Source organism: Triticum aestivum, chromosome 6B (assembly GCF_018294505.1).
Source record: "Triticum aestivum cultivar Chinese Spring chromosome 6B, IWGSC CS RefSeq v2.1, whole genome shotgun sequence".
Taxonomy (NCBI): Eukaryota; Viridiplantae; Streptophyta; class Magnoliopsida; order Poales; family Poaceae; genus Triticum; species Triticum aestivum.
In genome coordinates, this window is record NC_057810.1 from 69,119,204 (window position 1) to 69,131,193 (window position 11,990).

Genomic DNA, 11,990 nt, shown 5'->3' on the forward strand with positions numbered 1-11,990 from the left:
AGAGCTCCCACTCACTTTCTTGTAAATACAGGCTTCTCCAAAAGTTTGTATAAAACCATCTGCTTTAATAAACTCATCAAAGCGTATATTCCAACTCCGAGATGCTTGCATCAGTCCATAGATGGATCGCTGGAGCTTGCACATTTTGTTAGCACCTTTAGGATTGACAAAACCTTCTGGTTGCATCATATACAACTCTTCTTTAATAAATCCATTAAGGAATGCAGTTTTGACATCCATTTGCTAGATTTCATAAAATGTGGCAATTGCTAACATGATTCGGACAGACTTAGGCATCGATACGAGTGAGAAAATCGCATCATATTCAACACCTTGAACTTGTCGAAAAACCTTTTGTGACAAGTTGAGCTTTGTAGATAGTAACATTACTATCAGCGTCCGTCTTCCTCCTGAAGATCCATTTATTCTTAATGACTCACCGATCATCGAGCAAGTCAATCAAAGTCCATACATTGTTCTCATACATGGATCCCATCTCAGATTTCATGGCCTCAAGTCATTTGGCGAAATCTAGGCTCATCATCGCTTCCTCATAGTTCGTAGGTTTATCATGGTCTAGTAACATGACTTCCAGAATAGGATTACCATACCACATTCGTGCGGACCGTATTCTGGAAGACCTACGGGGTTCTGTAGTAACTTGATTTGAAGTTTCATGATCATCATCATTAGCTTCCTCACTAATTGGTGTAGCAATCACTGGAACTGATTTCTGTGATGAACTACTTTCCAACTCGGGAGAAGGTACAATTACCTCATCAAGTTCTACTTTCCTCCTACTCACTTCTTTCAAGAGAAACTCCTTCTCTAGAAAGGATCCATTTTAGCAACGAATATCTTGCCTTCGGATCTGTGATAGAAGGTGTACCCAACAGTTTCCTTTGGGTATTCTATGAAGACGCACTTCTCCGATTTGGGTTCGAGCTTATCAGGTTGAAACTTTTTCACATAAGCATCGCAGCCCCAAACTTTAAGAAATGACAACTTTGTTTTCTTGCCAAACCATAGTTCATAAGGCGTCGTCTCAGCGGATTTTGATGGTGCCCTATTTAAAGTGAATGCAGCTGTCTCTAATGCATAACCCCAAAACGATAGTGGTAAATCGGTAAGATACATCATAGATCGCACCATATCCAATAAAGTGCGATTACGACGTTCGGACACACCAAAACGTTGCGGTGTTCCAGGTGGCGTGAGCTGTGAAACTATTCCACATTGTATTATATGAAGGCCAAACTCGTAACTAAAATATTCTCCTCCACGATCAGATTGTAGAAACTTTATTTTCTTGTTACGATGATTCTCCACTTCACTCTGAAATTCTTTAAACCTTTCAAATGTTTTAGACTTGTGTTTCATTAAGTAGATATACCCATATCTGCTCAAATCATTTGTGAAGGTTAGAAAATAACGATACTTGCCACGAGCCTTAATACTCATTGGTCTGCATACATCAGTATGTATTATTTCCAACAAGTCAGTAGCTCGTTCCATTATTCTAGAGAATGGAGTTTTAATCATCTTGCCCAAAAGGCACGGTTCGCAAGCATCAAATGATTCATAACAAAGTGATTCTGAAAATCCATCTTTATGGAGTTTCTTCATGCGCTTTACACCGATATGACCCAAACGGCAGTGCCACAAATAAGTTGCACTATCATTATTGACTTTGCATATTTTGGCACCAATATTATGAATATGTGTATCACTACGATCGAGATCCAACAAACTATTTTCATTGGGGTTATGACCATTGAAGGTTTTATTCATGTAAACAGAACAACAATTATTCTCTGACTTTAAATGAATAATCGTATTGCAATAAACATGATCTAATCATATTCATGCTCAACGCAAACACCAAATAACATTTATTTAGGTTCAACACTAATCCCGAAAGTATAAGGAGTGTGCGATGATGATCATATCAATCTTGGAACCACTTCCAACACACATCGTCACTTCACCCTCAACTAGTCTCTGTTTATTCTGTAACTCCTGTTTCGAGTTACTAATTTTTAGCAACCGAACAAGTATCAAATACCCAGGGGCTACTATAAACACTAGTAAGGTACACATCAATAATCTGTATATCAAATATACCCTTGTTCACTCTGCCATCCTTCTTATCCACCAAATATTCAGGGTACTTCCGCTTCCAGTGACCATTTCCTTTGAAGTAGAAGCACTCAGTTTCAGGCTTTGGGCTTCCTCGCGGGAGTGAAAACTTGCTTGTCATTCTACTTGAAGTTCCCTTTCTTTCCCTTTGCCCTTTTCTTGAAACTAGTGGTCTTGTCAATCATCAACACTTGATGCTCTTTCTTGATTTCTACCTTCGTCGATTTCAACATCACAAAGAGCTCGGGAATCGTTTTCATCATCCCTTGCATACTATAGTTCATCATGAAGTTCTAGCAACTTGGTTATGGTGACTAGAGAACTCTGTCAATCACTATCTTATCTGGAAGATTAACTCCCACTTGATTCAAGCGATTGTAGTACCCAGACAATCTGAGCACATGCTCACTGCTTGAGATATTCTCCTCCATCTTTTAGCTATAGAACTTGTTGGAGACTTCATATATCTCAACTCGGGTATTTGCTTGAAATATTAACTTCAACTTCTGGAACATCTCATGTGGTCCATGACGTTCAAAACGTCTTTGAAGTCCCGACTCTAAGCCGTTAAGCATGGTGCACTAAACTATCAAGTAGTCATCATATTGAGCTAGCCAAACATTCATAACGTCTGCATCTGCTCCTGCAATAGGTTTGTCACCTAGCGGTGCATCAAGGACATAATTCTTTTGTGCATCAATGAGGATAAACCTCAGATCATGGACCTAGCCCGCATCATTGCTACTATCATTTTTCAACATAGTTTTTCTCTAGGAACATATCAAAATAAACATAGGGAAGCAACAATGTGAGCTATTGATCTACAACATAATTTGCAAAATATTATCAGGGCTAAGTTCATGATAAATTAAAGTTCAATTAATCATATTGCTTAAGAACTCCCACTTAGATAGACATCCCTCTAATCATCTAAGTGATCACGTGATCCAAATCAACTAAACCATGTCCGATCATCACGTGAGATGGAGTAGTTCTCAATGGTGAACATCACTATGTTGATCATATCTACTATATGATTCACGCTCGACCTTTCGGTCTCCAGTGTTCCGAGACCATATCTGTATATGCTAGGCTCGTCAAGTTTAATCTGAGTATTCCGCGTGTGCAACTGTTTTGCACCCGTTGTATTTGAACGTAGAGCCTATCACACCCGATCATCATGTGGTGTCTCAGCACGAAGAACTTTCGCAATGGTGCATACTCAGGGAGAACACTTATACCTTGAAATTTAGTGAGAGATCATCTTATAAAGCTACCGTCGAACTAAGCAAAATAAGATGTATAAAAGATAAACACCATATGCAATCAAAATATGTGACATGATATGGCCATGATCATCTTGCGCCTTTGATCTCCATATCCAAAGTACTGTCATGATCTCCATCGTCACCGGCATGACACCATGATCTCCATCATCTTGATCTATATCAATGAGTCGTCACATGGTCGTCTCGCCAACTATTGCTCTTGCAACTATTGCTATCGCATAGCGATAAAGTAAAGCAATTATTTGGTGCTTGCATCTTATGCAATAAAGAGACAATCATAAGGTTTCTGCCAGTTGCCGATAACGTCAACAAAACATGATCATCTCATAATAAAAATTTAGCATCATGTCTTGACCATATCACATCACAACATGCCCTGCAAAAACAAGTTAGACATTCTCTACTTTGTTGTTGCAAGTTTTACATGGCTGCTACGGGCTGAGCAAGAACCATTCTTACCTACGCATCAAAACAGCAATGATAGTTCGTCAAGTTAGTGTTGTTTTAATCTTCTCAAGGACCGGGCGTAGCCACACTCGGTTCAACTAAAGTTGGAGAAAGTGACACCCGCCAGCCACCTGTGTGCAAAGCACGTCGGTAGAACCAGTCTCGCGTAAGCGTACGTGTAATGTCGGTCCGGGCCGCTTCATCCAACAATACTGCTGAACCAAAGTATGACATGCTGGTAAGCAGTATGACTTGTATCGCCCACAACTCACTTGTGCTCTACTCGTCCATGTAACAATTACGCATAAAACCAGGCTCTGATACCACTGTTAGGGAACATAGTAATTTCAAAAATTTCTTATGCACACTCAAGATCATGGTGATGCATAGCAACGAGAGGGAAGCGTGTTGTCCACGTACCCTCGTAGACCATAAGCGGAAGCATTAGCACAACGTGGTTGATGTAGTCGTACGTCTTCACGATCCGATCGATCCAAGTACCGAACGTACGGCACCTCCGAGTTCAGCACACGTTCAGCTCGATGACGTCCCACGGACTCCGATCCAGCAGAGCTTTGCGGGAGGGTTCCGTCAGCACGACGGCGCGATGACGGTGTTGATGATGCTACCGATGCAGGGCTTCGCCTAAGCACCACTACGATATTACCGAGATGGAATATGGTGGAGGGGGGCACCGCACATGGCTAAGAGATCCAAGGGATCAACTGTTGTGTCTAGAGGTGCCCCCTGCCCGCGTATATAAAGGAGCAAGGGCGAGGCGGCCGGCCAAGAGGAGGGCGCGCCAAGTGGTGGGAGTAGGACTCCTCCTTTCCTTGTTGGAGTAGGAGAGAAGGAAAGAGGGGAGAGGGAGAAGGAAAAGGGGGCTGCACCCCTTGTCCAATTCGGACCAGAGGGAGGGCGCGCGCCTCCTTCCTTTTGGCATCTCTTCTCTATTCCCGTATGGCCCAATAAGGCCCAATACTTCTCCCCGGCGAATTCCCGTAACTCTCCGGTACTCCGATAAATACCCGAATCACTCGAAACCTTTTCGATGTCCGAATATAGTAGTCCAATATATCGATTTTTACGTCTCGACCATTTTGAGACTCCTCGTCATGTCCCCGATCTCATCTGGGGCTCCGAACTACCTTCGGTACATCAAAACACATAAACTCATAATATAAATTGTCACCGAACTTTAAGCGTGCGGGCCCTACAGGTTCGAGAACAATGTAGACATGACCGAGACACGTCTCCGGTCAATAACCAATAGCGGAACCTGGATGCTCATATTGGCTCCCACAAATTCTACGAAGATCTTTATCGGTCAAACCGCATAACAGCATACGTTGTTCCTTTTGTCATCGGTATGTTACTTGCCCGAGATTTGATCGTCGGTATCTCAATACCTAGTTCAATCTCGTTACTGGAAAGTCTCTTTACTCGTTATGTAATGCATCATCCCGCAACTAACTCATTAGTCACATTGCTTGCAAGGCTTATAGTGATGTGCATTACCGAGAGGGCCCAGAGATACCTCTTCGACAATCGAAGTGACAAATCCTAATCTCGAAATACGCCAACTCAACAAGTACCTTCGGAGACACTTGTAGAGCTCCTTTATAATCACCCAATTACGTTGTGACGTTTGGTAGCACACAAAGTGTTCCTCGGTAAACGGGAGTTGCATAATCTCATAGTCATAGGAACATGTATAAGTCATGAAGAAAGCAATAGCAACATACTAAACGATCAAGTGCTAAGTTAACGGAATGGGTCAAGTCAATCACATCATTCTCCTAACGATGTAATCCCGTTAATCAAATGACAATTCATATCTATGGCTAGGAAACTTAACCATCTTTGATTCATGAGCTAGTCAAGTAGAGGCATACTAGTGACACTATGTTTTCTATGTATTCACATATGTATTATGTTTCCGGTTAATACACTTCTAGCATGAATAATAAACATTTATCATGAAATAAGAAAATAAATAATAACTTTATTATTGCCTCTATGGCATATTTCCTTCAGCGAAGTCGCGCAATCTCCTCCTCGTGAAGTACACAGCTGAAGTAGTCGACGCAGTAGCACCAAGAGCACCGGGAGAGAAGCGGCCACCACCACCTGTGGAAGCCGCTAGATGTGGCGGTGTAGCATGACCAGTAGTATCCATAAAGGCCGGTGGAGGAGACCAGGCCGTATGTAGACAAGCACCAAGCGTCAATGGAAGACGCCTGTGCGAGGCAGAGTCGACGGAGCCATATGCACCAGCACTACCAGTGAAGGTCGCGAGAGGAGTCGACGTAGAGCGACGGTCACCATGTGCAGAGGTCGTGAGAAGAGTCGATGAGGAGCGACCAACACAACCTGCGGAATACGCCGCAGCGGACGACGTCACAGGCTAACAAGCACCAAGCACCAAGGAAAAGCGCATACGTGAGACAGGATCAGTGTAGGGTACATCTTCCAAAATCAGCGGACAGTGCGGAGAGGAAATTGTGCCCGACGACATTACGCTTCTTTTTTTTTACCGGAAGGCAACCAGTCAAACAGCCAACACAGCGGCCGAGCAAATCAGATCGGGATCAGTAGGCGGCGGCGGAGCAGATCAGATGACAGCAAGTGGAGGAGGATGGTGCACCACGTCACAGGCCTGTACGCGAGGAAGATGGTGCAGCAGCCGCAAGTGGACAAGCACAAGCACACATTGGGAGGATACTTGTGCATGCACACAACTGGTTCAGGCGGGCTGTCACAAGCGAACAGCCAGCGGCCGGATAAGTCTGCCCGACCTTGCAGACCATGCGGCGGCTGTGGCGTCCAGAAGAAGCAGCGCCCCGGCGCGTGTTGAGGAGGCCGTCGGGCATGGATGCTTCAGGCCGGGGCAGCGGATCGGACCTGGCGTGGACGGATGGATAGATTTCACCGGAGCAAAACAGGAGAGGAAGCAGCGGCGGCTGTCCGGAGAGAAGGAAACGAAAACGGCCGTGCACGAGTTGCGGTGTGCGAAAAAAAAATCTAAAGCTCTAATACCATGTTAGGAAATATACAACTTGTATTTCCATGAGGCCATAGGCCAGTATATATACATGTACAGGTGCAGGTAATATGCAGAAAACCCTTTATATAATGGGGTAAAGACAAAAGGCTACATGACTATATAAATATAACTCTAACAGATGCTACCCGGAAGACCGGGAGTTTGTACGTGCCCGGTGAGAAAGGCCCGAATATCTGCCGTCACTAATAACCCGGATAGTGACAGAATCATTCAGGTGACATGACAATAAGGGAATAATAACCTTTCAAGGCGAGGAGCATCCTCGAGGACCAATTCTGTTTTTTCATGAGAGCTATCGTGGAAGCCAATGCTTATACGAGTTTGCGAGCTAACATGGAGGCAACCAGCAGCATGACATTGACCATGCATAAGCTCTCCAAGGCATGGCAGCGAGAGCAGTGTGTGGAAGGAAAATATATAATAAAGCACTTGCATCTAGTCCCTCTCTATCTAGTCATTCATTTTCTGCATCGCGATTCGTATTTCTCTTTTTTTGTTTCTCCCACACTAAACATATCTTGAAGTTCAAACCTATGCAGCGTAGCAAAGCTTTCTAACTAGAATCTAGGATAAATCTTTCAGATTTTTTTGTCAAACATAAATATACAAAATCAGTTTTGTTTGATTAAAAAATCAAATTTCTAGTATTTATGTCGGACAAAAAATTCTGAAAGATTTATCCTAGATTCTAGTTAGAAAGCTTTGCCACGCTGCATAGCTTTGAACCTCAAGATATGTTTTATATGTGAGAAAAAAAAGAGAAAATTTCATATAGAAAGTTAGTTGTGTCACACGGATCTTAAAGCGATATTGGAGAGTTAGGATAGCAGGGCCGGGGTGCAGGTGCTCTAAAAATCCATGTCCGTGTGTGGAAGCCGTCCACGGAGATGGAAACGTCAACTAGGGTGAGCTGCTTGAGGAGGGGGCAATTCATAAACAGTGCGACTCAAGGTTTTGGTTACCTGTCAAAATTTCAAGATTTTTCATGGTTACCGCGTATTTCCGTGCCCCTGGTAAATCCCTATACCGAGCAAAAGCTATCATTTTTTGAATCTAAACACTCGATATATAGTAAAGTACGTAGGATCTAATTAATAGCATGGGAGTTAGTTCTGACGTGTAGGTAGCAACCTAGTTCCTATTTTGAGAGGTCTATGGTTCGAATGTTCGTTCATTCATGTATTTGAATTCAAAATTCAACTATAAAATTCATTTGAAATATTCTTGGTATTTCTCGGTAACCGTGGTAACCACGTTTATCGGTCTCCCTCGGTAAAATTACGTCATTCGGTAACCAAAACCTTGGTGCGACTGCATTGGGGAATTTGCAATCCCTGATATGGCAACGAGGAGGGTGGATGCGTAGTGGAACGCGGATCGCGGCAACGGACATTTGGTCTTATTCTCACGTGCAGAGAGGTAGTCATGGCCGTAGCAGATACTCCCTCCGTTCCTAAATATAAGTCTTTGGAGAGATTTCACTATGGACCACATACAGATCAAAATGAGTGAATCTACACTCTAAAATGCATCTAGATACATCCGTATGTGGTCCATAGAGAAATCTCTACAAAGACTTACATTTAGGAACGGAGGGAGTACATCCAAAGTATCCTCATACTAATTTAGGAAAAGACAAGTATCCTGTACATGCCCAAGTAATTGCTGCCACTACCAATACTAAGTTGAAACAAGTTAAGAAGCATGTTTCGGCTGTTTAGAAACCGGATTCCAGGCAAAACCCACACTATTTTCAGGTCCTTAGCCCAAATTAATGCTGTTAGAAAAAGTGCTTGCTAATTTGTACTAGCACAAGATAAATTTAATTTCAGTAAACTCATACATTAGCATCAACTACTAGTAGGCAACCCCAGCATGTTCTAGGATCATTAGCAGCAATCTGAAATAGAAAATCACAGAAGTGCCTGCTTCCTAGGTAGAAATCATAGTGCCTAGCGTACAGGTTGACCTTTCATTAAAGAAATCTAATCCGCAACTAAAGTTCTCATACTGCGGTACATAACTAAGAACAGTTAAGTTTCCAACACAAGCACGTGTTTCTAGCCCAGCTTAGGCAGAAAAGAACAGAAAAAACAAATTGCACAGGGCCAGAGGAGTTCTGGCGGATGGGATTACATTTTTCAGCAGTTTTTCTGTCGCATTCCTACCCATTACAGCATTTCACATTTCAGCAGTTTACTCTTTTTGCATTAACCCCATCTAGAAAATGAGCCCTGTCTAAGGCAGTCTAAAGGGGTCAGCTAGTGACAAATCGTGGATATGCTTGGTGACATGGTCATCAGTACAACCACTAGTATTCCTGAATGTAAATTGAGCATATCGAGAAGCTCTGTTTCCGACTTTGAGCAGCGCGCGTTGACGAGCCACAAATTCAGTGTTGTAGTAGTCCCCGCAAACTTGGAATTCAATTTTCTTTAGCAATTTCACATACAAAATAAAGAACATGACAAACTCAATCTGTTGCTTAGAGCCTTTGAATAACTTAAACACCACTCTCTTTAGATGGGTCTGAAGGCACGCTGGATGTAGTGGGTCATAGTGATGCTCATTTTGCTTAAACGTCCTATAGTGTGCGTGAAACTGCAAAACAGAAAAACATATGCATATGTTAAAGCGTTGCTAACTAGACTAGATGATATGTCAATCAAAGCATACATTTAAAACGAGCAAGGATGAATACTCACTGTGACATAGAGCTTTTCCAAACAGGGGAACCACATGAGGACGTCAAGAACTGCACCCAATTGATGTTCAGAACACCCGAGGGCCAAAACCTTCACGGTGTGTATCGAGTTTGTTGAGCTGACGGGGCTCATTCCCTGAAGAAAACAACCAACATAAAAAATAACCATCTCCATGTAAGAATGCTGAATGATGTCTGTTGCTGCTACCTGGAAGACCCGGAGTTCACACGCGCCTGTTGAGAAAGGCCCAAATATCTGCAGTTTAGGTGCCCAAATAACCCGGATAGTCGCAGAATTATTCCGGTCACAATACGGTAATAATAACCTTTCAAGGCGAGGAGTATCCTCGAGGACCAATTCGGCTCTTTTACGAGATCCTTTGCGGAAGCCAATGCTCCTAAGAGTTGGCGAGCTAACACGGAGGCAACCAGCAGCATGAACTTCAAGCATGGCTAAGCTCTCCAAGGCATGGCAGCCGGAGAGCAAGCCGTGGAACACATCCCCCGAGATCGAAACACAATCCATGGAAAGCTGGTTGAGGAGGTAGAAATTCATGGAGCGTGTGATCGCGTCCGGGAAATTGCAACCCATTATCTTGGCAACGAGAAGGGTGGATGCGGAGCGGAACACGGATTGCGGCAATGTATAGCCGGTCTTATATCCAGTGTAATTGATGATGTCGAGTTCCTGGAGGCTGATGAGGGCTCGGGAGTCCAACCAGCTCTCCATCTCAGGGAGGTCGCCGTCGATCAGGTGCTTGAGGCAGAATCGGCGGGCGGGGCCAAGGTGTTGGGAGATTATCTTGGAGACGGCGGAGTGGTGGACCGCGGACGGATGATGGTGCCGAGGATAGCTTCCGGGAGGCCCGGTGATGACCTCGAGGTTGAGAGGAGCAGAGCGCCACAGGTGGCGCCATCGGCGGGAGAGGATCTGCGTGCGGCCGCCGTCCTTGGTGGGGAGTAAAGAGATGATGGTCCCGAGGACAGCGTCCGGGAGGCGGCTGATGAAATCGCCGGCGTTCACGTCGCAGTCTCCACTCCGCGCCCGCTTCCGCGCGGCTCCGTGGGACTTTCGCTCCTTGCGAGCGGATCGCGCCGCCGCTGCCTTTTTCTTCTCCATGGCCGGCGGCTGGCGAGACGGAGGGAGGGTTTGTGGGGAATTCGGCGGACGCTTTGTTTTGGACTTGGGCTCTGCATTAAAAATTGCCCCAAGTAAAGAAACAAGAAAATCCCCTCAAACAAAGAGCAAAGAAAAGTTGTCTAAAAAAGAAAAGAAAAGGATACAAAATAGAAACCTTGCAACCGTGTGTGTTTTAGACTTTAGTTAGTTCGTGTTTTTCTCTTTCTTTTCTCTAATCTAATATAAATATATTTGTAATTTAAGGGGAAATCAGCTATGAGGTCGAATTTACACTTGAAATATCAATGTATAGTTGTATAGTCTTAGATAGCCATAAGCTTGATGCTAGGCTATAATTTGAAATATCAATGTACAGTAAAATTGGCACTTGGTTGTATAGGTTTAAAAATTCAAATAGCCATAAAGGTTGGTGCTAGGCTATAGCCCACGAGAGAGTAAAATTCACAGGACTACCATAATCGTGTCACACAATGCAAAAAACCACCAACTCTGCAATGCACCGCATTAAAAAAATGGGTTAATTATCCTTTTGCCCTCAGTGGTGTCCATGTGCTCAGTTTTGCCCTCAGATGCGAATTGTGCTCAGTTTTGCCCCTAGTCCGTGCGCACCGACTCGTTCCGTGAACTCTGCCGTCTACGTCAGGTCAACCTTTTGACTCGGCCCTTACAGGTGGGACCAGGCGGCAGAAACGGCCAATTTTATTCAGACCGTTGCACGCGTGGCTTGTGGGACCCAGCAAAGAGCCGTTGAGCAGAGAGTCGTTGGCGGGTGTGCTATATAAGCGGGCGACAGCGGTGGTGACCACGGCGACAGAGAGCACGGCGGTGACCACGGCGAGAGAGAGAGCACGGCGGCGGGAAGCTAGCTGTGGAGGGCGCGGCGGTGGGAAGCTGGCAGTGGAGGGCGCGGCGGCGTTGAGATCCCCTTCGGCTCCGAGCTCCATGTCTTCCTCAAGCTCCCGCGCCACCTCGCGGATGCAGAGCCGGGCGCGTGTGGACATGCCTGTCTTCGTCTGTCCGCGGTGCCGGGCGGGCGTTGATCGAAGGGTTTCTCAGACACCGAGGAACCAGAATCGTCCGTTCTACGTGTGCAGCGAGAATGGGGTAAGAATCGGGGCAATTGCACCATTTTCGTCGTCGGGATGTTTGAGCAATGGGTTGATCTGTTTAGTGTTCATGCAGGTGACATGCTTCTTTCTTTGG

At 44.6% G+C, this 11,990-nt stretch overlaps 1 protein-coding gene across 1 annotated transcript; it reads right to left on the reverse strand.

The window, feature by feature from the left end:
• Positions 1–9,095: 9,095 nt before the first annotated feature.
• On the reverse strand, positions 9,096–10,805 carry LOC123133520 (putative F-box/FBD/LRR-repeat protein At5g22670). Its single transcript, XM_044552997.1, has 2 exons — positions 9,648–10,805; positions 9,096–9,543 (listed from the first exon to the last, which is right to left on the reverse strand). Exons 1-2 carry the CDS (start codon positions 10,764–10,766, stop codon positions 9,181–9,183), a joined length of 1,482 nt encoding a protein of 493 aa, XP_044408932.1. The 5' UTR covers positions 10,767–10,805; the 3' UTR covers positions 9,096–9,180.
• Positions 10,806–11,990: the final 1,185 nt, after the last annotated feature.